We start from the raw sequence: 26943 nt of genomic DNA on the forward strand, positions 1-26943 counted from the left end.
TTATTTAAAGGTAAATTTCTCTACACAGATGAGGGAGGTCTCCATTGGAAGAACAAAGTTAGCACTTGAGTATTTCTAGAATAGAACACTATTATCTCCATATTAACTTTGGGTCTTGGTATGATGTGAAATGAAAGCTTTTGAGAGCTATGCTACCTGCAGGGATGTCTTCTTTATAAACATCCCCTCTTGGCATTATCATCTAAAAAGAATGCATTTCCCTATATTTTGTGGTTTTACATTATTTCTCAAATGACTTCTGCGATTGTGGGCCCTTCTTTTTTTCAATGAGCTATGATAAATGTAAACGTTTTCATGTATTTAGTCTTCATGACACTTGTGAATTGGCCTTAAACTCGTATCTCCTTATATATGATATATTCCTTGTTTTTTATTTAGAGCAAGATGATATAGTAGGGGCCCTAAAAGGAGAGGGAAAACAGTTTTGACTCACCCAGGCCAATTGTTAGTGCCATCTTGCTAAACTTTAATCTTTTGTGAAGAAGAAGAGACACATCTATATATTTATTTTTGTAGTCTGAGTAAATGATTAGCACTTTGACTCAGAAATTTCATTAATTTTTAAAATTCACTTATTCGTTCAGTTAGTGTTTATGCTTTTCTAAAAACAATGTGAGAGAGCTGATTAAATATTTTCTTTGAGAAGCAGTTAAAAACTGAAGTTCTAGGGAAACCATGCCAGAAATAATTTATAAAGGGAAAACAACGGCCATGTTTATAGGTTGTTCTTTTGTTTTCCCTCATTTCTCTTAACAGACCTGTGCTTTTCCATCAAGTGCCTTAAGTATTAAGAAGAAAAAGAAATAATTTCTTCTCTACGGTGGATTTTTGCCCTGAATCTCCTGTAGACTTTTTTGTAGCATGCACTCAGCATACGAGTCGTAAAAGAAAAATCATTTTAAACTTTAGAAGTTAGTTTAGCATTTTCTTGAGCTTATTCTTATAAAATAATGCCCCCTCCCTTTTTTTTAAAGTACTAGCATTGGATACCCTCCACATAATTTCTTCCTAACGTTTGCAAAATCCCTCTGGGGTTTCTTCGGGTTCCATGGAATTCCTCTTCTCCCGATATTGACAACCATTGAACAAGCCTGAAGCTTCATGATTATTTTTCCAGCAGCACTTTCATTGCTCTTTATCATTACATTCAGTTATGTTTCATCTAGTTTTCAATATATGTGACAGGGTTCATATCCCAGCCAACTGGAATTAATTTGATAGCTAAGCATTTCATGAGCTGCCTCCGTAACATACTCTGCCAGATCCTGCCATGTGCGAAGCATTACTACTATTTTACCACTAAAGATTATATATAACTTTGACTTCCTCCACGCTCATTTGTGTTTCTGGAGAAGGGAGGGCATGGTGTGCCCGTCCAGAGTGTTTCTCTTGGCTTTCCTCTATGTAAACCCCACTAATGCTTTCAGTCACCACCATCTGTGTCTTTCCTTTTGAACAAGAGGGGGGAAATGGAATTGGTTCTTGGTTCGAATGTCACGCCTTGCTTCTCGGCAGGAGAATGCACTCGGAAGCTCTGATATTGTTGGGAGTTCTCTCTTGCTGCCCATCAATGGCTTGTGAAGGGACCAAGGGGGAGAGTGTGGTTGGTGCTAACACTGTTGGCATGAAACTCAATAAATAATTCTGGAAGAGCTTAGTCGTAGGAAGTTATCATGATAAGTGACAGGTTGGGAACCTCTTGAATATTATTATATCACTACTTGGGGAAACAATTTCTCAGCTACGTACTTCAGGAATAAGAGAAAGAAAGAGAAAGAAAGTGTTTCTGTTTCTAAGATTTGGTTATTTCCAGATTTCTACTCTTTTCGTAAATATCCAAAGTTATCTGAAACAGAATTTATTAATACTTTGAACGAGCTTAGAATGCACTCTTTTACTTGACCATTTCTCCTGTGTTTTTCAGTTTGATAATTTAATTTTATGGCCATATATGTTTCCTTGTTTAGAGGTTTCTCTCACATGGCATGATTAGCAATCGTGTGTGAAATGATTATGTGGAAACATTACTAGCGAATTACTGCTTGTCTAAATACTGTATGTTTTCACTTGAGAACATTGGCTCTGGAATGTATTTTTGGCACTGTGGAGGGAGGAAAAAAAAAGTCTTGGTGTTAAAAAATGCAGCCAGAATTTAATTTGTGAAATGGAGCTTTAAACTCAGTTGTTCCTCCCACTGGCAGCAACTTGAGGTTGCTTATTTCCTTTCTAGAATGAAAATTGTGCCCTTTAAGACTACTTAATCTTATTTTTAATCTTCAAATTGGTATTTTCTTATAGTAAGAGCCAAAACTTCACACACTCTGTATTTGTTTCTGTGTATTAAATAGAATCTAAATTATAAATCCTAATTAGTGCCACTTAAAACTAATGGAGTGGCCATTTCAAGGTCCTTTACCACAGTCATTACACCCTGGAACAGGGAAATGTATCATATGTTAAGACTTTATGCTAAGAATTCTGACTGACTTCTCATCAAGTGCTGAAGCCCAAATTGGGAGTTAGTATTCTTATTCTAAGATACAATCAATAACTACCTTGCTAGATAGTCACTTTTGGGGGGATTAACTAGGTACAATTGGGTTTATAAATAAAGATTTCTTCTGTGATTGGTCAGTTTCATTTCTGGAGTAGACATTTCTTGTATAAAGAAAGAAAAAAAGAGGGAATAGAGTTTCTTTACTGATTTAATTATCATGACCATAAAAGGTTCTTTGAATATATACAAAGTACATATTCTCCCCACGTGAGAAGAAAAGCCAAAAGAAATGTTACACGACATTTCCTCCTTTTTCTCCCCAAAGAGAGGCCTCACAGTTCTGTAATAAAAAGTTGCTTTCTTCTCCCTCCCAGCATTCGATGTAGAAGATTGACAATGAGCATAGAGATTTAATCTCTCATTAGAGTCTAGGCCGAGGAAGACATCATAGCCAAGAAGATCAAAACTCTAAACTGAAGCAGGAACTTTTCATTCAAACTTGAATAAATCTAGAGGAAAAGGATGATACATTTTCCAAAAATTAAAAATCAAAACAAAATGAAAAAAAAAAAAACCACCCATAAATCTTTCAGCACTACAGAGCCTGTATTTATTTTGAATTGAACATTTTCAGGAAAACATCATGATTCATTAGTCTGAAAAATTATTGCATTATCATAAGAAAAGGGTTGTTGACTCTAGTAGAAATAGGCTTTGGATCACTTATAGTATGAATTAGCCTCATAGCATTAAACCGTAATATGAAGATACAGATTGCTTGTTCATTGAATAGGGTGATTTTAAATATTACTCTGAGGACTTCTTTCTGATATCAGAATTGCACACAAGGACCTCACTGTGTAACTCCGAACTTCTAGGAGGCAGGTAGTGCTTGGTAGATTGATCCTCACATTTAGCTTAGAGATAAACAGAAAAGCTGGTTGATTTCCTTTTCCAGGTAATTTGGCTATGATGTTGATGGCTTCTAACTGCCATTTTTCCTGTGATATTCTCACTGCAGATGAAAAGCTACCAGCATATAAGTGCTTATGATATAAGCATGTATTTTTAAAAATTGATCTATGAAAAAATGTGAGTTGTGATTACTGTCACAAACCACTTTAGAGGCACAGTATCTTTTCAATGAAAATAAGTAGGAGGATGGGGAAGAGCGCTTTCCCTCTTGATTATCCAAAAACAAGTTAAAGGCCACACACTGGTAAAACATTTTCCTTTCTCTTTTCTTTTAATGTTTTTAGAGAAATAGAAGATATTTAATTTCTTAACATACTAGAGAGATTTCAGTGCTTTATTTATGAAGCACAAAAATGGTTAAAACATCCTGGTTCCACACTAAGCCACCTAACGGAGAGACTCAAGCAAAAAGAAGGAGTGGCGAATGGCGGAAGGAAGCCAAGTAAAGAAAAAAGGGAAGAGGGACATGGATCCAGAGAGAAGGAGGAACAGTGGGGGAAAGAATGAGTCTCGGTTCAAGGAAGAGACCTACCTAGTGGGTAAGAGAACCGGATACAGCCGGGCGGCTGAGGACTAGCAGCAGCCCCAGGACCAGGGGCCTTGCGTGGCTACCTGGGTTAGTCAGCCTCAGAGCTAATGACTGTTTTCACTCTTCTAGGAATTTTGACTTTTTCCATTCTCCAAACTCTCATTTCTAACACTCATTTTTTACTTAGAGACTTAAAAATGAAGATAGCTTTACTGCTTTTGTAACAGTATCCTAAAAATTCATAGGCCAGACAATGTATTAAAGTAGACCCCTTTTGGACTTAAATGTTAACACTACTTTTTCCTGGTAGAAAAGAAGAAAAACAGAGTAAAAATCTCCAGAACAAAGAAATTATAGGAATTCAAAACTATCAATTAACAATGGCAATACTTCCTGTTTTCTAATTAGGGAAAATTCTAGGAAGAGAGCAACATTAGTGAGTAAGTGAAATTGTGTCCTTTAAGGGTTTTGAGACCTGAAATTCTATATTTACTTCCATATGTAGCATTTTCCTGTAGATTTTGATGGGCCTGAGGGTGTGTTCTAATGAAACTTCAGAAGGGAAGGAGAACATTATTAGTGTTCATAATTTTTGTGTTTGTAGGTAGATATTATATTTTCTGTTACATTGAATTGGCTTGGAATCCAAAACCATAACTCAACTTTCAGAAGTTTTTTTTGTTTTGTTTTCCCTAAAGACCAAGGCAAACCTCTGCACTTTACTATCATGAAATAGTTCTCAATGTATTTGCCTGTTACAGCTAAAAATACCCACTGTATCAAGACATCTGTTTATTTAAAAAAGAATATCTCAAAGTAATATTTGAAGGGTATGCAAAGCTGTATTGTACTATTTTTGCACTACTTAGCATTTGCTCTCACACACAGTGTTGGGGAGGGAAAAATTTCCCTCTATCCTTCCAGGCTGTTTAGCTGGCCTAATAAATTAAGACAAGACAGATTACTGGAGGAATATTTAGTTACATACATGCGGGACCTCACATGAATATAAGACCTAAGGTAAAGCTGGGCAGTTGAGGCTTATATGCCATCTTGAGCTAAGGAAGGGGTTCAGGGTTTCAGAGGGGAAGGATGGTGAGTCGCAGGTAAGAGCAGTTGTGTGGTAGTTAGATGTTTATTACGCTCTACACATAGGCCAGGTAAAAGGTTAGCTCTTGGTAACAGTTCTGTTTCTGGTCAAGGCCCTCCACCTAAATTCTTTTAAATAGTTTAAGGGAGAGATAAAAGTTTTTCTTGAATCTGCTGGGTCTTGATTACGTTTGGCTCAAAATAGTCCACATTGTGAAAGTGGCACATTTTAGGGAGACGTGTTCTGAACCCCTTCAGTAGCAAAGTTCTAAGTGTTTACATCTTAGAACTTTCACCTCTTTCTGGCAGGTTAACAGGGTAAGTACCTTCTCTAGTCTTTTTTTTTCTCTGGGTCTTCAGCTCTGCAAACATCCTTTTATTCCTTGTAAACATTCTAAAGCTTAGCAAGTACTTTTCCCTATATCGCCTGCATTTTCTTCCCCGTGTAACTCTGTTTTCCTCTCTTTGGACCGATAAGAATGAGGAAGCCTGATTTTTATGAACCTTCTTGTTGTCATTTACCAAACAACTTCTGTTTCTGAGCTGCACAGCAGAAATTGAAGTGAGAACAAGAGAACTATGTGAGAATGGTATGCTCTCTGTCCATAGCTCTCCGTCTTTATATGTGTGTGGTACGAGAGTGCCCAGGACAGCAGAGAATTCAGGGTTGGAGGAATAGGAGGTGAGGAAGTCTAATTATAATAAAGAAATGTTGTTGGGAAAGATACAGGCAGTCATGGGAAGAGATGAGTTTCTTCCTAGATATCATGTATTTTCCCCGTTTGGGACTTATAGGGTTTCTAATACATGGAGCTTTTCCGTAATAAGAAATCGGCTAGTGTACTGGCCCTCCTTGTCATTCCAGGACTGGTTCTATGCATGCGTGAACAAGGGTTTATAACAATCAATTCTGCATGAAAGAATATGCCTTGGGAATTTAAAGGAGTGCCTTAAATTCATTAGGTTGCTGAGAGCTCTGAGGAAGATGGTTTAGCCCTGAAGAAATGCTATCAACATTCAGGTGTCAGAGTCTAACCAGTGTGGACTCCATTCCCATTTTAACCACTGAACTAACAGCGGTCTCAGTTTCTTCATCTGTAGAATGAGACTAATACCAGGGACTTTGTTGGAATTGTTAGAAGATGAGCCAATGTACATAGATTACTCAAGCCTGTACTTGAAACAGGAAGGTCCTGATAAATGATGTTTCATAGAGATTGTTGTCATAGAAACTAAAAATGGATAGTTGAATGGATCGCCATTTTTAGACAGTCCCAGAGGACTTAACATTTGGAGGCTGCTGGTCAGAGGTAGAGCAAACTGAAGGGAAGGGCTGTGTGGAATGTCTGTCCCTGCCCCCTTACCTCAGGCCTGGCCTGAGCACCTCTCTTTCTTTCCCTTTCCTGTTGCTCAGGGCTCATTCACAATAAAATAATAGGATATATTGCTCCGAGCATTGTATTTTTAGTATAGAAGGACTCAGGGAAAGATTGCTTAGACTTAATAAATAATTAAGGGATGAATTTTAAGCTTTAAAAGCAAAACTGTCATTTGGGGGGACTTTCATATTAATAAATAGACATTAGCAAAATTGGCGATGGGGAGAAATGGAAAATGAATTTCGTCTTGTCACATATCCGAAGTATGTGACCGAAGTAGCGAGAATTATTTTCCAATTCTGAAACTACTATGAAGGTAACTGTAGCTCTAGTAAAATGATGAATGACCCATTAATTAGAGTAATGTTACAAATGAAGTGGCAGCAGAATACAGATAAAATTACCCATCACAGACACATTTACATTAAACAAATTAACACTAAGTGAGCACTGTGGTGAACCCTAACAGAAAAAAGAGGTAGGCAGTTACTTGGATGAAAACGTTCCATTTTAGCAGAAACAGCCCCCCCAGAAAACAGGAGCTGCAGTGACTCAAACGGATTGAGTCTGTACAGGACATGGCACAGGAAGGTCACACCAACTACAATACCATGACATGATGTAGTCCAGCTCTGTAGTGACTTCTTTCAACGTTTTGTATGATATTTGCATATATTTTATTTTTGACGTTTAGAATTAAGAACGAACTCCCGAGAGCAGGGAGAAATATCTGATCTGGGGGCCTGAGAAGAATTCAGAAGAGCATTTCAAAGAATAAATAACACTTAGGAAAAAAATGTGTTCATCTAATCTAACATATCCTGTGAAGATAAGACAGCCAGAAAGATCATGGAGAGTGGCAGATGTTTGATTTGTTGTTGTTGTGAGTGTAGTAAGATAAAATGGTATCTCTTGTGGGAACTGAGGCAGGGTTTAAAAAAGAAAAACAGAAAGAAAAAAGTCATGCCACCTACAGGACGATCATTTCCTTTTAACCTAATGAAGTCCGGCAGAAGAGAATCGAGGACCTCAGTTTCTCTTTGCTCGTGGTTAACATTCACCGCCAACGAGAGACTGCCACTCATAGCTGTTAAGTTCCTAGGGTTTTGTTACTGAGAATAGAGTTTGTTCACTAAGAGCATTTTTTTTTTTTTTAGCATAGATCTCCAACGTCTTTGGAAGTTCTGTTAACCTATCCCAACTGCCTCGACAGAATTGAATTTCAGTGATGCTCCACATTTAAAAATATACTTTAACTAAAGAGGGTTGATAGACTTTTAGTATAAACATGACTTTTAGTTTATACTAAAAAAGGTTAAGTAGAGTAAAAGTTTAAAAAAAAAAAAAAAAACAACAAACCAAAAACACCAAAAAAAAAAAACTACTTAAAAAAGGTTTAAGTAAAAATGACCTTCAGTTTTCTGAGCATATGATTTTGGAAAAGTGTGTTTTTGAGTTTCTCATCTAACAAGAGTGGTAATACTGTTTTACAAATCAGTGTGGATCCTGTCTTGGTTGAATGTGGAATCTGTGTTGGAAGATAATGGAACTGGTCACTGAGGCTACATGGAAAAATTTAGAACCAAGAGCTGTGGGTTCCCTTTATTGATCTTTCAATGGTCTGCCTTGATCTGTGCTTTCAGGAGAAATCAAGTTATGGTCTTTGCTTTTAGCCACCTTGTATTGCTACAGGGAGACCAATACATGTGTCTGGTCCTTTGCAAGCCAGTAGGGAGTAACACTCCCAGCCCTCGTGTTTGTAGGCTAGCGGGGAGGATAAGCATTCCCAAAGAAAGCAGGTAAGTGCCACAAAGAATAGGAGAATACAGTAGAGACAGCCTTTATTATATTATATATATTAATATTATTATACTATACTATAAGTATTTTATACTATATTATAATAATGTAACAAATGTCTATGCTAAGACCTGCAGGGTATGAATTATACTTAGAAGTGGGGGAGGAATTTTCCTATCAGAGAATTTGTCCTCTGCAAAGGCAGTAAGGCATAGGGGTGGAAGGAAGAGAGAGAGAGAGAGAGCCACATATAACTATGAATACTTAGGAGAGTCTAAGACCTTGACTATCAAATTCATTGATTCCCTATTACCAGCGCCAGATTATGCTGGTATGAACTTGTGTGGTCACTAAGCCCTTGCTCTTCCTTGACTTTAGCTTGAAAGCCCAACCAGGTGTTTATGGGCCGCCTCCTCCCCAGTATATTTCTAGGGTCTCACCGAATACTAGCAGGTTAAAAATTCCTGTCCTGTGTTCAGGTGAGGAGTTCCAGAATTGAGGGAAGCTGTTTTTGTGGTAAAGGGGAGAAAATACCATTATTTGGGGCTTATTTCTCCAGGAAAGAAGCCGCCGTGGTGTCCTCTCTTAGGAAAAATACCTTCAGACCATTTGCAGTGGACTATCCGAAGTGGACAGGAGCAGGTAGACTGTTGGGTAGCGTGGACATAGCTGCACGATATTTTGCTTGTGTTACACTGGGCAAGTTGTTTCCTCTTGGTTTCTTTATCTTGCTCATGAGGATACAGTCGTAGTAGCAATTTCCTAGAGCTGTTGAAGATCACATAGGTGCTCAGTAAATAAGGACACTCACTCATGTATTCCCAAAGTGGATGTCTACTGAGGATGCGCAAAGGGCCTTGTCATCGAGCCTGGATGCTGGGAGGAAAGACTGGCTTTGCCACTTGAATCTCTCTCTACTTTTCCCCCCACAAATCACAACTATTGCTTATTTTGGTTCTGTCTTATCCTTTTACAGTGTTTGTGAAAGTGTGTTCCAAGAACCACCTGTATTAAATTATCATCAAAAGAATTTATTAAAAAGCTGGCTTCGCGGTCCTTACTTTGGATCTGGAGGGTCAGAACTCTGGCCACAGCATACGGGATCAGCATTTTATTTTATTTATTTATTTGACAGAGATCACAAGTAGGCAGAAAGGCAGGCAGAGAGAAAGAGGAGGAAGCAGGCTCCCCGCTTGGCAGAGAGCCCGATATAGGGCTTGATCCCAGGACCCCAGGATCATTACCTGAGCCAAAGGCAAAGGCTTTAACCCACTGAGTCACCCAGGCGCCCCAAGGGATCAGCATTTTAAACAGGTTCTCTAGGAGACTCCTCAACACACGGAGGTTGGCAACCTGTAGGATCACATGGTCTCAGTGACTTCTCTTGTGCTGTGCATCAGAAAGGCCACCAGTCACCTTCTTACTCTTGCTGTTACATAAGCTTTGTGTGTCACTTGGGATTCTGAAAAACCCTCCTTGCTTTAGTTCAGACAGAGGAAGAGGCAATTTACTTTTTTAGCAGCTTTCGAGGACATAGATTTTCCCAGAGATAAGTAAGATCTGACTGAACTGTCTTCCACTCTGGACATCTTCTTTTACTAGCATCCATTTCTCTACAACTCTGGAAGCTGAAGCTCGCAACCGCCTACCACCAGTCTTCGGTGTATGGAGTTAATAATGCGCTTTCCCTTCCCCGGTTGTAGGGTTTGTTAGGGCCCTTGAGCCATATGCTCAGGACTTACCGCCTGAATGTTAATAACAAGGTAAAAAGGACTGAAACTTCTGAGCGTGTTTCCATTAATTTTTTTTTTTTTTTTGCAGCCTTGGATTGATTGCTTCCCTTCCCCCAAAGCACACCCAATGCGACCCTGATTTAATGGGGCTTAATCAATAGACTGCAGAATGACTAATTTGTTTCCACTCATTTCTTTATTGAGTATTTTCCAGGCAGAGGTGAGGAGGGGAAAACTGCTGTCTGGGAGCTCGGGTGAAGGGAAATGTGGAGGCGTAGAGAGACAGCTGCCTGTGTTGACTGCAGTAATTTTTAAAAAGAACAAATGGAAGGGGAGAGAGAATGCTGATAAAGATGCCCGTCCCTCTGAGGTCCCGTTTCTGCAGCATCATGTGAAAGGCCCCTTGCTAGCAGGAGGCAGCTCTCGAATGGCTGGTGGGTTTGTTTTATGCTGATCTCTGTAAGCCACGGGAAAGTACACAGTCTCCACTGAATGAGCCTAGTGGAACCCTGCAAATGTTAAAAGCATCCAGTCTGAAGAGTGTTAAACCTTTGAGTGCAATTTAGAGTTTTCCTTTCTTCTCGCCCCACCATTCTTCTCTTAACTTCTTTTTTCTTTCTGATTACTTGATGGGGAGACCCAATGCCACTTCGATTCTGCGGGGCTACACACCAAACATGTCATTAAAATCGAGTGCAGGTTTAGTGGAAAGGGAAGCTGTGCCAGTGCCAGGCTGTGCCCGGGAACGGCTATTTATTAAGTGCTTGTTGTATACCACTGACTTTTCACGCCTTGACTTCTCCTCATTTTCAGAACACATTTAATTTCGAAAATCAGGAATCTACGAAAGAGATTAAAATTATTTGCTCAAGGTCACTGAACACAATACCATACAGTGAATTTAAAATTTGAACTCCTCTATTTGTCGGACTTTGAGCGTGCTCACCAGCACACCGCTCAAGCCAGCCGGGGCTTTTTCACGGGGGGCGGGGTGGAGGGGAAGAGCGGTAGAGATAGCTGAAACGGAGGGGAGCGAGGGCGTGAGCGCGCCCTACTCACATGCTTTTCTGAGTCTCTGTTGCTCCCTGAGCAGCTGTGTATTCCAAGGGTAAGGCTCTGGGAAGTCCCACTTTGAGAGGTGCACGCTTCCAGTTATCAAGTAAGTCATGGGGATGAAAAGTAGAGCATAGAGAATATAGTCAATAGTACTACCTTTATGTGGTGACCGATGGGGACCTCACGTACTGTGGGGAGCACTGTGTAATGTATAAAATTGTCACAGCACTCTGTTGAACACCTGAAACGAATAAGATATTGTATGTCAACTCTTCTTGAATTTAAAAAAAAAAAAAAAAACCTGCCATTGGAGGGAAAGAAGCACAAAATTACCGTGAACCATATACACATCTTACTGCCTGTGGTCACGGAGCAATTCAGGAGGAAATCTGTGCATTTGAGTGACTACCTCTAAACCATGATAATCCATCCATCTCCTTCTTCAAAGTGAAAAGTTTATAGCTATGGAGAATATAGGAAGTGCACACAGATATGGTAAAAGACACATTTGATGGGCCCCGTGGTTATATTTTATCAAGTGTTTATGGTGAAGGGCTATATATTTGTGAAATAAAAGAAGTGTGATGGCAGTGAGAATCTATATTTCAGATAAGATTATTGGCCTATTTAGGTCTTGACAGCAAATAGAGTATCCCGTTAAAAAGAAGCAGTGAGCGACGTATCCAGCGGGAGTGTGGTGTGAGAACGTGCCTCTGAGTGCGTTCGTAAGTGCGCCAGGACCACTGTGAGTCGGTGCTCCGTGTTCTTAGTACTACCTCCCTAACAATCTTAGGATAATAGAATAAAATACATTTTTTAAAGATTTTATTTATCTATTTGAGAGAGAGCATGCACAAGTGGAGGTGGGTGCGGAGGGAAAGGGAGAGAGGGGATCTCAAGCAGACGCCCTGCTGAGTGCAGAGCCTGACGTGGGCCTCGATCCCACAACCCTGAGGTTATGACTTGAGCCATAATCAAGAGTTGACTGCTTTACTGACTGAGCCATCCAGGCACCCCAGGATACAATATTTGAAATGGAAGCAATTTGTTACTGGAAATACATTAATAATAAGAGGGGTTTTTTTGGTTTTGTTTTGTTGTGTATTGTTTTTAAAAGAGAAAAATGCCCTAGAATCATGGGGTTCTAAAGTTCCTAAGACATTTCCTAGACCAGTAACTTTTGTCTAGGGTGGGCAAAGATGATTGATGGAATAAACATACTGTGTTTGGTTTTTTTTTAAACATACTGTTTTTATTAGTAAAACTTGTAAGAATGAAACTGGACCAGATGCAGCCCGGTAAGGCAAAAAAAGTGGGACAGGACAGCATTGCAGGAGGCATAGGCTAAATACTTTCTAGACACTGTCTTTATTTCAAGTTATTTTTCCAATAGTGAAATGCCATTTTATTCATTACTCTCTTAGGCTAACATTTATTGAATGATTTGCTGTAATTGACTACTAATGGTTCAACAGTAGATTTTCTTTAATCCACATATACTAAATTATTTTGTTTTGAGTTCACAGAGAGTTTGAGGGATTCAAATGACTAATTCTAGTAGGCAGGAGAAAGTGCCCTTGGAATAAAGAGAGGCCAGAGCTAGGAATTTATATTTGGGAATCACACTAATAGTCAATATTTTTTGCATGCTTAATACATGCCAGTCTTGATGTTGAGCCTTGCGTGGATTAGTTCATTAAACCTTCGCAGAACTCCATAAAGCAGATAGCATTAATATCCATGAGGATATGGGGCAATGGTACAGATGAGGAAACTGGTGCAGAAAAGATTTTTCTAGTTTGCTGTAGGTCACACAACTAGTAAGTGTTACAGTGAGATTTCAGTGGAAATCTTGATGATGTTTAAATCCGAGCTCTTAATCCCTGTATTTTATGCATAGAGGGGATTTTTTAAGCCTTGAATAGAATTGAAAGCTGAGGTCAATTTAATCTTGGAACCCGCCACGTAAAGAGGACGAGGGAAGTGATGAGCCAGCAAAGAACAAGTAAAGCCGGTTACAGAAACGATGCCAGAGGGTTTAGAGGAGGAGAGAGTTATTAAAAGCTGCCGAAAAATCAAGAAGAGGAGAAATTATTAGATAGAGCGATTCTGTGTCTCCGGGAGCTTGGAGTGGAGCAATTTTGAGTGCGGTATTTAATCATACCTCAATATGTCGTTCATTTTTGCAGCTTCGGACTTGTTGACTCAATCATTATCCTTGGATGTTCCATTCAAGAGCATTACTTTGTTGACGATAATAGTTCTGCACAGTTTCTAGCAAATGAGAGCCTATTTGACACTCCCTTTCTTTGTCCCATTCCTTTTCACCTTCAAAATACATAAATAAGTCCATATATAAGAAAAAGTTTTTGTGGGGGGGGGTTGGTAGTAGCTGAGTGTCTGCTCTGCTGAGAACAGCAGAAGAATATCAGAATGTCTTTGTCTGGCCTGAGAAGATGCAGTCAGAGCAGTAGCAGACAGATGGCAACAGGTGGTGGAATCAATGTTAGTCGTGGGCTCTGCTGGGAGTAAGTATTCCTGTGCTTTTTTCCCAAGACCTCAAAACATGGGGCAGGCTTGGTCAGTTTTCATAACTATAACACGTGTAGGAAATAAGGCTAATTTCCTCTTGCTTTTCCCTCACTGGAGAAATTGGAACAGAGAAAGGGATGGCAGAGAGCAGGTATAACCCCCAGCTTCCCTTTCTGTGCATTCTCTCCCGGTCTTCCCTTTTCCTGCTAGTCAGCACAGAGTGTCCCATTCTTGTGACCGACCCCTTCTATGCGTCATTAAAACTACAGTACGGGGGACGGCTTCTGTCCTCTCCTACTCAGAGCGTCTCGTCTCTTGACCCCCAGGATAACGCACTCTGCTCACTTCCCTCCTCGTGAGTGTCCCCCGCACCGCCCTGACCTCTCGGTCTGGAGTGCCCAGGATTTGGTTCTCAGCCACCTTCACCTTCCTGGTGGGCTCGGCCTGTCTTAGGACTTTAAAACCCACCTCAAGCAGATGACTGCCAAATTCCTATCTCCCGCCCGGACTGCCGCCACGGTCTCCAGCCGGAAAGCCTAGGTCTTTTGGTTTACCTGACACGTCTGCTGCTTTGTCACATGGGACTCTCACATTCAAAATGTCCAAAACCGAGATCCCAGTGCTCCGCACCATCTATCACCAACTGCCACCTTTTACAGAGTTCCCCACCTCAACAGAAAGCAGCACCGTTGGCCCAGTTGCTCGGACCAAAAGCCTAGGAATCTGCTCTTCTTCTCACACCCCCGATACAGTCCGTCAGCACATCCTTTGGACTTTTCCATAAGTAAACCCCGGAATCGAAGCATTGTTCACCACCTTCATAGTTACTTTCCTGCTCTCTGCCGCCATCATTCCTTCCTGGAGAATTGAATTAGGCTTCTAACTAGTCTCAAGCTTGATCTCTTGCTTTCCTCCCTTTCAGCCATAGCGATCCTGTGTCAGTGTTAAGTTACGTCATATAAACTTCGGGGCTCAAAATTCTCTGGTAACAATTCATGCAGAGGAAAAACCAGAGTTTTTCCCAGTGACTTAGAAGGCCCTATGTGATCTGCCCCTACCCTTTGCTGCTCAGTGCATTTTCTGCAGCCCTCTCTGTAGATCACTTTGTTCCAACCATACTGTTCTCCTTGAACTTCTTGAACCTTTGAATAACACTAGTGTTCTTCCACCAGCCACCCCTGTGAGTCACTACCTTAACGCTTTTAAGGCGCTTCTCACGTATTACTGTCCTAATAAAGCTTTTGGTGGCTGTCCTGTTTAGACTTGTAATATGCCTGTCCCTGTCGCCCCGTTTCCCTGGTCTCCATTTGCATACTTTATCTTGTATCGGTCTGATCTGACTGTCCCCACTTACCCACTAAGAGTATAAGTTGCATAAGGGTAGGGACTTTTGTCTGTTTGGTTCACTGTTTTTTCCCTATTACTTAGAATGGTACCAGACAAGGAGACCTTCAATATATGTTTGGTGAGTGAGTGAGTGAAGTTCCAGAGTCTCAGATAGGGTTGTGAAGTTCAGGATATGCACGTATATGTGTGTCTGTGCATAAAACCTTCTCTAGATTTCTGAACTGCAGAGCCAAGATAAGAGCTCTCCACCACGGAACAAAGGTGCCTCTGAGTGTGTCCAGATCGTTTTCTCTGTGAGTGAACATTGCCTGTTAGAGCCAGTATGAAGGGAGAAGCACATATTACCTTCTCCAACTCTGTAGGGTCCTTTGGCCCAGAATGATTTAAAAATGCTTCCCATAAAGGCAAACAAACCCAGAGACCTTCGTAGCTTCCCTTAGCCTCTGCAGCATTAGCTGAAGATAAATCTATGCAGAGTTCACTAAAGGGAACAGACAACTGCATTAAGCTATGTAATGATGAACACTAATGGCCTGTGACAAAATGGGTCTCTGTGGGCTCGGCTGCCATGCAAGGTGGGGATTTTTCCTTCTTTAGATAATGGTAATGAAAAAAGACAAAACAGAACCACATACAAAAACGCGAAGAAACAGCCCGCAGGCCAAGTTCAAGGTGATTTTCATGGTATCTCTGTTTTTCCTTTCCTTTCTGTAAGCACATGCATTCTGACTGTAAAAGATACTTACGCCATTGACATTGTACAGTGATGGGGGACTCTGCTGTATTAAATAGCAGTGCTGTCCTCTTTATCTTCAGTAGCAACCTGGAATGTTCATTTGTTTCCGTTTCTGTGGTAAGTGTATTGTCATGCAGGTTGTAAAAGTGATTCTTTTAGTTGCCTGTTATTTTTACTTATAGGCACTTACACCTTTATTATAGTGATTGTTTCCCGTGGATTCCTTTCCCATTCTTAATTTAGTGAAGAGTTTGTTTACCTAGACGTGCTTTTCCCCTTGGACAGCTGGGGAGTCTTGGATCAATCAGTTAACTTCCTGTATTGCCCGTGATGGTTATGAGGATCAAACACAAATGTATAAATATGCCTTATAAATACCGTAAACATTTTTTTTTAAAGATTTTATTTATTTATTTGACAGAGAGATCACAAGTAGGCAGAGAGGCAGGCAGAGAGAGAGAGGAAGGGAAGCAGGCTCCCTGCCGAGCAGAGAGCCCGATGCGGGGCTCAATCCCAGGATCCTGGGATCATGACCTGAGCCAAAAGCAGAGGTTTTAACCCACTGAGCCACCCAGGTGCCCCTATTAACCAAGTTGATCTCTAAGACTCCTTTCAGTTATAAAACTGAAGTGTTCTAAGACTTGCAAAGCAATCTTCCTAGTATATTCTATAAATTTAGATAATTGGGTTATGTATGGATTTATGGTCAGCTCTTGGAGACACCAGATTTTATAGTAAATGTATCTTTTATATATATATTTCATATACATATAAATATACTTATTTATTATTTCTAATCTAGTCAGAATGTCAGTATGACCTACACAGACTGTATTTTCACTGTTTGCTTCTCAGATATTCAGAACACATTTTACTCTCCAGCAGAATTATTTGACAACATATTTCCCTGCCCTCTGAATCTCCATGGATGAGCCAAAAGGAAAAAAAAAAAAAAAAAAAGAAGAAGAAATAGCATCTCCATTTGTCACTAAATAAAATGCTGGTATGGTTTTTTTCTATAAATCCAGTTTTATTACCTTCCTCCAAAGTAATTTCTGATAATTCAGCCAGAACTCTCACTTTTGTCTATCATTTTCATGCTAGATTTTTGAATAAGAGAGCTATCTCTAATTTTAACCTAGGAAGAAAGGATTATAAGGCAAATTTCAAGACCCTGGCTTTGCTGCCTGATCTGTGAAATTTGGAAATTTGAAGAGTCCCTTTACTTTTTTTTTCCCCTTTACTTTTTAAAAACATTTTTGTTCTTATTTTCAGTGTCCATTTGTTCCCTTCAGCTTTCTCACATGCATGACTCTTACAGCCCCTTGTAGAGAGCTTGGCCATATTGATTTAATGGTAAGTTTCAGTAAATTTCCCCTGTTACAGTGCTTGCTGCATACCAGGCAGCCAGGGGGAAGCAGACAGATGTGCTGGTTAACTAATTTTAAAAGAGAAAAAAAATTCCATTTTCTCCATTCTTTAATGTCATAGCTGTCCTGCCAATGACCTGATACTGAGATGTTTTAGGTTCCCCCTGACATATGTTATAGGAAGGAGTGACCTGACCTTTTAAAAATTTTATTAACATTTATAAATTTGTTTTAGTGTATTATGTTGGAAGCAGTGATTTTTCTCCAGAATGAATTGGGGTGACTGCTGTAGAGTTTGGTAGCCATGTCCTACATGAAGCTGGTGGACGTTACAGAGAGTATGCAGATGCTGGGGGGCTTTCCCCCCTTCTTCTGCTACTTTCAAAGCTTCTGCTAATGAGGGTTGAAACATTTTAAATTTTCCTTGAAAGCATTTTGCAAACAACTGAATCATTAGTGTCAGCCCTTACGTAGCTGGATATGTTTTCATTATTACTGGATGAAACACTAAGGCATGGGTATTCATGCATTCTCCTTTCTTCAGCCTCTCCTCCATGCGTAATGTATTCCAGACACTGTGCCAGTCACTAGGGATGTCAGAGTGATGGTCACGGTCCCTGTTCTCAAGTAATTTACAAACTGATGCATTAGGAACCTGTGGTATTCGGTCAAGATTCTAATCAAACCTTTTTTTTTTCCCTCCTCTCCCAACTCTGTTCGAAGCCCCAACCTGTACCTTGTTTTGCTTTGTTTTTAACTATTCTATTCTGTCTTGCTAGTAAATAATTTACTAGTAAATAATTTAATTTCTAAATGCTTTGTGGGCAGAAATATTTGTCATAGATCAAAAAAGGAAATCTTTATTAATGCAAATAACAGGAACCGAGCTACATTTGCTTTTATTGCCTTAGCAGTCAATTCTCATCTTTTCCGCCCTGCCCTAAGAAACTGAACAGTGAGGGGCGCCTGGGTGGCTCAGTGGGTTAAAGCCTCTGCTTTCGGCTCAGGTCATGATCCCAGGGTCCTGGGATCGAGCCCCGCATCAGGCTCTCTGCTCCGCGAGAAGCCTGCTTCCTCCTCTCTCTGCCTGTCTCTCTGCTTACCTGTGATTTCTCTCTGTCAAATAAATAAATAAAATCTTAAAAAAAAAAAGAAAAAGAAAAGAAACTGAGCAGTGCGTGGGTGTGTGGAAGGGACACATCTCCCACGACAGCGAACCCCGGAGCCGGGAGAGTGGGCCTGTTGCCTCTCTTGCCCGCTCACCACAATCACAGTTGTGATGCTGACGGTGATGGACATGCCATCCATCATCGGCCTCTTTCCAGATGTTCCTGTACCATGAAGTGAGCCTCCCAGCTCCTCAGAGAGTATGGATTGCTGTTTTATCTTGCAGTAAATATTTGTTTTATAGACAGGGAAATTTAGGCATTGAGAGCACGAGTGGGTAAATAAGTTACGGACACTGCTAGGAAGCATCAGCTAATGTTGATTGAGCGCCTGTGGAACATAATACTTTCCTAAGCCCCACGCGGTATATTTTGTTTCTAGTTTTCCTCCTTTACTGCTTGAAGAGAGTATTCCAATGGAACGTACTGGCTTGAGTTTACTCTTTCGTCCTCTTAGAAAGCTGTTGTTTTGTTGTTATACATTTTACTTTTGCATTTGCACTTTCCTGATACATTTTACTGGTGACTTTAGGTATAGATAAGACCTCAGAAGAACATCAGCCGTGCTTCCAGATTCTAGGCTCTTCCAGGTTTCATCACTCAGTTTTTCAGAAATCGTGAGCATTGTTATATATCAGATGCTGTGCTCGGGGCCGAGGCCAAAAGGTGAATTAAGACTCAGTTCCTTATTTCCAAGAAACCCTATTTTAGTAAATTCATTTTAGTACCATGAAAATTGTAATATACTTTTTTGTTTGCCTGTTACTAAAATAAGCAGCTCTTTATTGCAGAACTTTTCAGAGCCTTTCATACACATGGCTCTCTGTGACTTTCCAGAGGCAAATAGTGTATATAACATTTTTTTAAGGTTATCTGAACAATAAACACGTTAGTCAAGGATTTGGGGGCTAGTGTTCTTTAGAACACACTGGAAACAACTGATGACATGGCCATTTCTGCCCATCCACTTGCCAATCAGCGCTGAAAGTGATCGTGGGCAGACAACCCAACTTTGCCAGAATAGCCGTTAAAGATTCCGTCTCATTCTGTGAAGCTGCTTTTCACCCCAGCTACGTAGCAGCCAATGGAAGAGAAATAGACTGCTTCCCTGCCGAGCACACTTAAGCTCAAGCTATAGATTTGTGTTCATGAAAAGATTACCAGTCACCTAGTCTAGCCCCTATATTCAACTTGAGAGGAATTTGGAACTAGTATAGTAAAGCTTTGTGACTTACCTAGGATTTAGAAATAGCAGAGCCTAAAACAATCCAAGTCTCCCGACTCTTCCATGATACCAGATCCCATCTCAGATGATACCTGATCACAAGTTTTCTACCTCAAAGACTTGGAACTTCTGGAGCCCATGGGTGGCTCAGTGGGTTAATGCCTCTGCCTTCAGCTCAGGTCATGATCCCAGGGTCCTGGGATCAAGCCCTGCATCAGGCTCTCTGCTCAGCCAGGAGCCTGCTTCCTCCTCTCTCTGCCTGCCTCTCTGCCTACTTGTGATCTCTCTCTGTCAAATAAATAAATAAAATCTTAAAAAAAAAAAAAAAAGACTTGGAACTTCTAAGAACCAGCAGGTATGGTATAAACAACTACATAAATAGTCTTTATAATCAAATAAATGAACGATAGCCTTTACAATAAATGCTTTTTGCCCGTTTCCAACAGAATGTCTTTGCGGTTTGTTCAGCTGCTGTGTATTCCCTCATCATGTTTAGAGTGTTTTAGCTAAACAACCATGTTGTGTCTTGGGCGCTGGGAAGTGTCCCTCCTTTGTTCCCCGCAAATGAGTGTAGTGATGCACTGTCAAAATCTGTGCACTACAGAAGCCCTCTGTAGGTTATATTCTGAATGTTTATTTGTTTGTTTGTTTTTTAATGTCAAAAAGAAGTGCAATAAATCTAGGCAGGGTTAATAAAAGCCATTAAATGTATGAATGGAAGATAAGTTATAAGACGGCCTTGCTTTTCTCATAAATGTGTCCCAGAAATGCATGGAAGTCAAGTAAAAATGTACACGTACATTGTATAATAGTCCGTGGGCATCTTTAGGTCATGTTCACAGTCATTTGCCAAACTGCCTATTTTCTGAAGCTTTTCTGTAACAGGGCACCCAATAGCATCATAACAGTATAGTTTTATATTTGTGAACATATTTGTCTGGTTCATTTATTAGTTAGTTGTTTGGAACTCAGAATGCATTTTCTCATAGAAATAATCTTATTTGGTATAAACCTCTGCAAAACAGTGTTACCCACCATCTATCTCTAGTGTCTTACTGTAGCTTTCTCAGATTTAACTAAAATTTGTGTCTGGCAATGGATTTAGAGTCGGCTTGAGATTCTGGGAGCACACCTCCTTCTACTGAAACCTGGCAGCAGGGTTAGAAGTTCATAGGCCCTGCTGGGACTTGGTAAATAAAAGAGACCTTAGAGATCATCCAGTCCAACCTTCTTATTTTAGAGAATAAGGACATTACCCTCAACATGCCCTACTTGTAGTTACCAAAGAGCAGGGCCGAGGTTTCATACTTGAGAGAGGTAGGTGGTGAGGGGCAGTTTCCAGGGGTCACTGATGTGAGGAGCATAACATGACCTGGGTGATGTGAGGAGCATAACATGACCTGAGTGCAATGGCAGTTCTGGGAAGGGCAAGTCCGCGCATGGCGGGGAGGATGCAGGTCCTTCTTGGTAGGCCCATCAGGATTGTTCTCCCCTTTTAGCCTCTCTCTTTGTGTCCTACAACGTCGTCTTCCCCTTCCTAGTTGCCAAGGCGTATTGGGTGAACTCCCTCTCTTTGGACAAGATGGCGCTCACCTTTCCCTTCTGCATTGGCCCTACCAGTGCCTCAGCACAGATGCTCCCTTCTTCAACGAGGCCATGTCTTGAGGGGAGAGATGAGGGGCAGAGCAAGCTGTCTTTGGTGCTTGCGGAGCCTGCCGTGGTGCCCGGAGATGGACAAGGAAGGATGTTTCCAACAGTGGGTAAGGAGGAGGAGTTGTCAGACGTCCCAGGTCAGGGGTGTGGGTGATGAGGCTGCCTGAGTGTAGAGCCGGCCTCGGCATCAGTGCGGCGGGGGGGGCCGTTGTGAAGTGGGGGCAGGGGGAGAAAACAAGGGCTAAGCTGGGGGATCTGTGTGTGTGTTCGATAGGACCCGAGTCTCTACACTTGTGGGTATTGTTTGCCCAATGGAGATAGTCCCAGCTGGTTGAAGGATCTGGAGAACATTCGTATACATTCCTGTGTGAGGGCATTCACCACCATGATACAGTGTTTTGTTTGTATTTAACAAATATTTATTTAGCTTCTATTATGCATCAAGCAACGAAACAAATGAAGTCCCTGCTCTTAAGGAGTTTATATTCTAATGGGAGATTCAGACGATAAACAAATTAAAATACCTCAGGATGGTAAATACTTGAAGAAAAAGAAAGCAGGGTGGAAAGGAGGCAGATAAGTTGCTGTTTTATATAAGGTGTTGGGAGAAAGTGTTCAGGCAAAGACTTGAATGAAATTAGGAAGCAGCCAACCATGAGATACCTAGGAAAGAAGGCTTCTAGGCAGAGGAAAGAGTTTACATGTTTTTATTTAATTTCCACTTAACATACAGAGTAATTTTAGTTTCGGGTTTATAGATAGAGTGATTCAGCACTTCCGTACAAACCCCAGTGCTCATCCCAACAAGTGCCCTTCTTAATCCCCATCCTCTCCCCCTAAGGCCTTTTAGATGGTGCTAAGCATTTGGAATTTTACCCTGGGCGAGGTGGGAAACTATTGGAGACTTTTGAAAAGAGGAATGTGGTAATCTGATTTAACTTTGTAAAGGATTGCTTTGGCTGCCATGTGATAAATGTACCATAAGGGGACAAAAGTAGTAGCAAAGAATAAAAAACCACTGCAATAATTTGGGTTAGAAATGATGACATGAACTAGGTTGGCAGCAGTGTAGGTGAGAGGGGGTCCCACTCTGGATGTCCTGGGAAGACTGGGAAGACTGGCCAGTGGGTTGAATAGGAGTGTGAGAAAAAGAGGAGTTAAACAGATCTCAAAGGTTTTTGACCCAAGCAGCAAGAAGAATGAAGGCGGGATTTCCAAAGAGGGTGAAGATTGCAGGAAGAGCTAGTTGGGGGTAAGATCCTGAGTTCAGTCTTGAAGATGGAAATTTGAGGCGCCTGTTATATTAGCCAAGTCTGTATGTTGAGTGGTTAGTTGGATACAAGACTCTACAGTTTGGAAGTGAGAACTAAACCAGCGTTGTCCAGTAGAACTTTTTTTTATAACTTCACTGTCTGATATGATAGCCATTAGCCACGTGGCTGTTAAGCACTTCAGTTGTGGCTAGTGCAACTGGCTAATTTCTTATTTGTCTTTATTTTAATGAATTTAAATGGAAAAAAAAATGGGAGAGTCACATGCAGTTAGAGCTACGGTACTGATCCGCATGGAAGACCATAGATATACTTTTTTTTTTAAGACTTTATTTACTTACTTGACAGAGAGAGAGACACAGCGAGAGAGAAGGAACACAAGCAGGGGAGGAGTGTGAGAGGGAGAAGTAGGCTTCCCGCTGAGCGGGGCGCTTGATGTGGGGCTCCATCCCAGGACCCTGGGATCATGACCTGAGCCAAAGGCAGATGCCCAACAACTGAGCCACCCAGACACCCCACAGATATAAATTTGAAAGTCACCAACATTCCAGGGCTGTGAAAGGCCCTGAGACAGGATACAATCCACTTGGGTGGAAGCACAGGTATAGAAAAGACTTCCAAGACCTGTGACCTCCATCGTGTAGGTTGGGAAGAGGCAGAGCTCCTGACAGAGCTTTTTTAAAAAGGAACAGAAGTGAGGAAGCAAAAGACCAAGAGAAGCTAGTTTTTAGGCAACCAAGGGAAGGAGGTGTCTTAAGGAAAGGGGACAGCTCTGTCAGATGCTGCAAGGCTCTCCATCACCCTCATTACACAGCGAATCACTTAAGGTCTTCCCTCTTGAAAAACGGCTGTCCTCCAGCCCAGCAAACAATTGTTGCTTTATACATGTTTGCAAAGTGAAGAATGTTGAACAAACAAATGAATCGATCAGCTTTTACAAACTCATTTTCAGGAAATATGCTCCCTCATGTAATGTCAGCGCACTGAAATTTTACACCTCCCTTCTGGAAATCCCACACTGGGCTCATTCCTGCTTACTCAGCAGGACCTGCCTCCATACTCCCCTGACTGGTCCTCACAGGACTTGACTTTGGAGAAGCTGGTACCCAGACTGTCTCAGCACCTTTTATCTCTGGAGGCGAAGTGAAAGAACCAATTATCTGCCTGGGCCCTGCCTCCCTCTTCCTTACTCTGCCTTTCAAGTGTTGATTCCTTAAAGGAACTCCTTTTAAAGGGAATTCCTGGTAGGGAAGTTGAAAACTCTATGCTTGGCCTTTTGGCACAGCCTTTCGGATCAAATGAATAAGTTTCTAGGATTGTGGGAAGAAGCAAGTAATTTTACCCCAAATCCCTGAAACACTGGTGTGAGTTACTAAGTTGGTTATGGTGATATCTCAATCTATTTTTTTTTTCCTTTTCCAAATTCCCTGTTCATTCTTCTGGACTCTGTGCTGATGTCAACTTGGTTTCTTCTGCCTATTCTCTTGTGTATTTTTTCCCTTGTTCTTTTCCTCATTTATTCCCATCTTGAAAAGTTCCATTCATTGTTCCTATGTGCGCCCTAACTCAGATTGTTGCTGGGTCTACCCACACTCATTGTTGGCTTGTCTTGCTGTTCCCTCATACACTTTCATTTGGAATCTCTCCCTTGCCTCCAGACTTCTGACTTCGTTCTGGGCACCTGGCTCTGCCTTAGCTTCCATTCTGTATTTGATACACAGCTTCTGATGATCTCTGATGAGCTTAAAGAGGAATCTCGAAAACAAAGACACAGCACCCATGCCTTTCTCTTGCCCCCTTTCATATGTTGATTATAGTTTCTATGGTTCTCCTCTTAAGTATGATTTCAAATAATTACCATGATACTTTGTTAATACTCTCTTTCCTTGTTCTTTATTTCTGTATTGTACCACCTTAAAGTACTCAGTGAATGTTGTAATTGACACAGAAAATTCATTATCCTTCCTATTGTTAAAAATACTCAGTCATGTGGGTAGTGTTGGCACCGCACTGTATAAGGAGGAACAGATGCTAGGGTAGTATGGGGCCTGACGCTTGAGACCCACAGTGACTTTCCGTAGTGAAGTCCAAGGGCGGCAAGAAATCTGTGTCAGTCTCAAGCACTACTGAGTTTATATCTACCAAGAAAGAAATACAGAATTGTAGGTTACCTTAAGTGATTAAAAGTCACATGAGGAATGGGGAAAGAAAATCCCTTTGGATTGGTGGCAAGAAAATCTTTTATAGTCAAAAGCCATACCAAAAGCAATGTGGGAGACCCTAGAAATCAGAGATGGAAATGGGAGTGGATTATATATAATACAAAAGACAAATGCACACACATTCCCTTCTAAATGGCCTTTTAATGTAAGACACGCTGATTAAGACAAAATGCATGGCTAATTAAGGCATGTCTTAAGAGGGCTTGGGGTTGCTGAATTCTTCACACATTGTTACCCTTAGCTTATTTTGAATTCTGTTATGATAATTATATTATTTTTAAGGTGTGAATTATTACAGCCCACTTACATGAAAACGACAGATTAGTAAGTGAGGTTTGTGTGTTTAACCTTGTGATTTGGTTATATGCCATTTGTGTGCCTTGCCTAGAATGTTTGCCTTCTGATATTTCTGTGTGTTAACCCAGCTGCCTCCTTTTATTGCTGCCATATTACAATGGATGTTTTCTGCATTTTTATGAAGAGCCTATTAGCAGCATAGGCTTGATTTAAAGAATTTCTCCAGTTTATGAATGCAGTTCATCTCTGTGAATGAATTTAGCACTTTAATGCTATTTATTTACTCCACACCATAAAATGTAATATAATAAATAATGGGTCCCTTGGGCTTGTGGTAAAACTCTGTGATCATCCTCCCAGCAGGAAGATGAACATAACTTGAGTGGAGGAATAATGATCAAAATTCACCACGCTCACTGGGATGCCATTTATATACCTGAATCTAATAAAGGCAGAATTACAATGCTTAACATTATGCTTAGTACCAGCATCTGAATGTAAGGAGGCTGGGGGAAGGAGAAGACTCAATCATATTAGCAACATTTTGGAAGATTATATCAATATCAACTCCAAATTAGCAATTTGGAATAAGGAAGTGTTCTTAAAATTACACAACACATGATTTCTTGTGATAAATACATGTTAGGTTAGTATTTTCTGCCATCTTCATCCATGGAAAATTCTTGGATTTTCGGCGGTGGGGGAAGGTGGCAGAGGAGGACACCGTTTCATAATTCCTTCATTACCAGTTTATCGTTCTGGAGCCTTTCAAGATGACCCTCACTGTCAGCTATCCATAAGTGAAACATCCGCAGTGAAGTGAACAAATGAAATATCTCATGGTGGGCATTGGTCAGTAGGGCCATTCTGCTTCATGGTTGAAGTCCAGAAGGAGTTAACATTCATGAATGCTTAGAATTCTGTGTGTGTAAATGTGTACCTGATTATATTGAGATTATCTGGGTTTTCTTTGTATTATCGTTGCTTTTATCTCCCTTCATTAGACATTTCTTCCTTGAAATAAAAGGTCACAGACTTAACAGGAGCTTGACTGATAACGTAAATGAGTGACTTTGGCGTAAATGGAGACTTAGCCAAACTGGAGGGGCTAGCCTCTGTGGGGTCCTGCTAATCACTGTCATTTAGAAGATAATCCCAGTCGTGCCAGATTGTCTAAATTCGAAAAACAAGCAGAAAGTCAGATGCCTTTAATTATTGTGTAAAATCCTCATGCATTCAATTGTCACCTAATTTTTAAAAATTAAAGAGCATAGACTCCTGTCACATATGTCAGCATTCTGGTTTGGGTTCATAGGTTGCCTGTGATAGTTCTGTTCTACATTGTAAGTTCATGAAAATGCTTATACAGTAAAGGCTGCCATTGTCCTGTTAGCTTGAGGCATTTACTACGAGCTCCAGCATGCCTCCATTTTGAGTCTCCTTGGCCACACACAGTTGCCACATGACGCATTGCTAGGGCTTTTCTTTGAAATTAAATCACTCAGAACATCTGTAAAGGAAGAGTGCTAAATGAAGTTAGGTATTGCAAAGTAGAGGTGTACATACCTCAAAAAACACAAAGTACGTAATGTTTCTTTTATATTGCGTTTTCAGTCTTTAAAATCAAGATAATTACATTTTATTGCTTATTTATTTAAAAATATGTACGTGATAGAAGGATACGCTGAGGTTTCCCTTTATGGAAGTAGAGTCATCGACAGATGATTTGGGGATCGTGTTTTGCTACCAGCAAATGGTACACAGAGTTGTCAGCAAATGAAGGCATCAACTCTTAAGTATAACACTTTTAAAAACCGGGTCTCAAAGGATTTTTTCATTTCACTTAAAGGCATTTGCTAAAGTCATACGATACTCGGGAGAACTCAGGTTGATCTGTCCACACAACTCAGTGGTTCTCTAGATAAAATTTCTTTAGTAGCAACTAGACCAGTAGATGTATGTATGTAATAGTGACCAATCTCTGAAGACTTATTGTCTCATAGTTCTATCTAAGAATGTGTGATATACCTTAGAAAGGCCCAGAT

General features: G+C 40.6%; 1 protein-coding gene across 2 annotated transcripts in view; it reads left to right on the forward strand.

Moving 5' to 3' along the window:
* EXOC4 (exocyst complex component 4) overlaps positions 1-26943 on the forward strand; it is a 730537-nt gene that overhangs the window by 350658 nt on the left and 352936 nt on the right. Inside the window, exon 11 of one of the 2 annotated variants that reach the window (XM_045062999.1) lies at positions 16550-16679. The exons of the other annotated variant lie outside the window; for it this stretch is intronic. Coding sequence (XP_044918934.1) covers positions 16550-16589 — 40 coding nt within the window. The 3' untranslated portion in view covers positions 16590-16679. Of the gene's footprint in view, positions 1-16549; positions 16680-26943 lie in introns of those variants that run through there. 2 annotated transcript variants of the gene reach the window in all.

This window comes from Mustela putorius, unplaced genomic scaffold (assembly GCF_011764305.1).
Source record: "Mustela putorius furo isolate JIRA1106 unplaced genomic scaffold, ASM1176430v1.1 tig00003845_pilon_pilon_pilon, whole genome shotgun sequence".
Classification (NCBI taxonomy): Eukaryota; Metazoa; Chordata; class Mammalia; order Carnivora; family Mustelidae; genus Mustela; species Mustela putorius.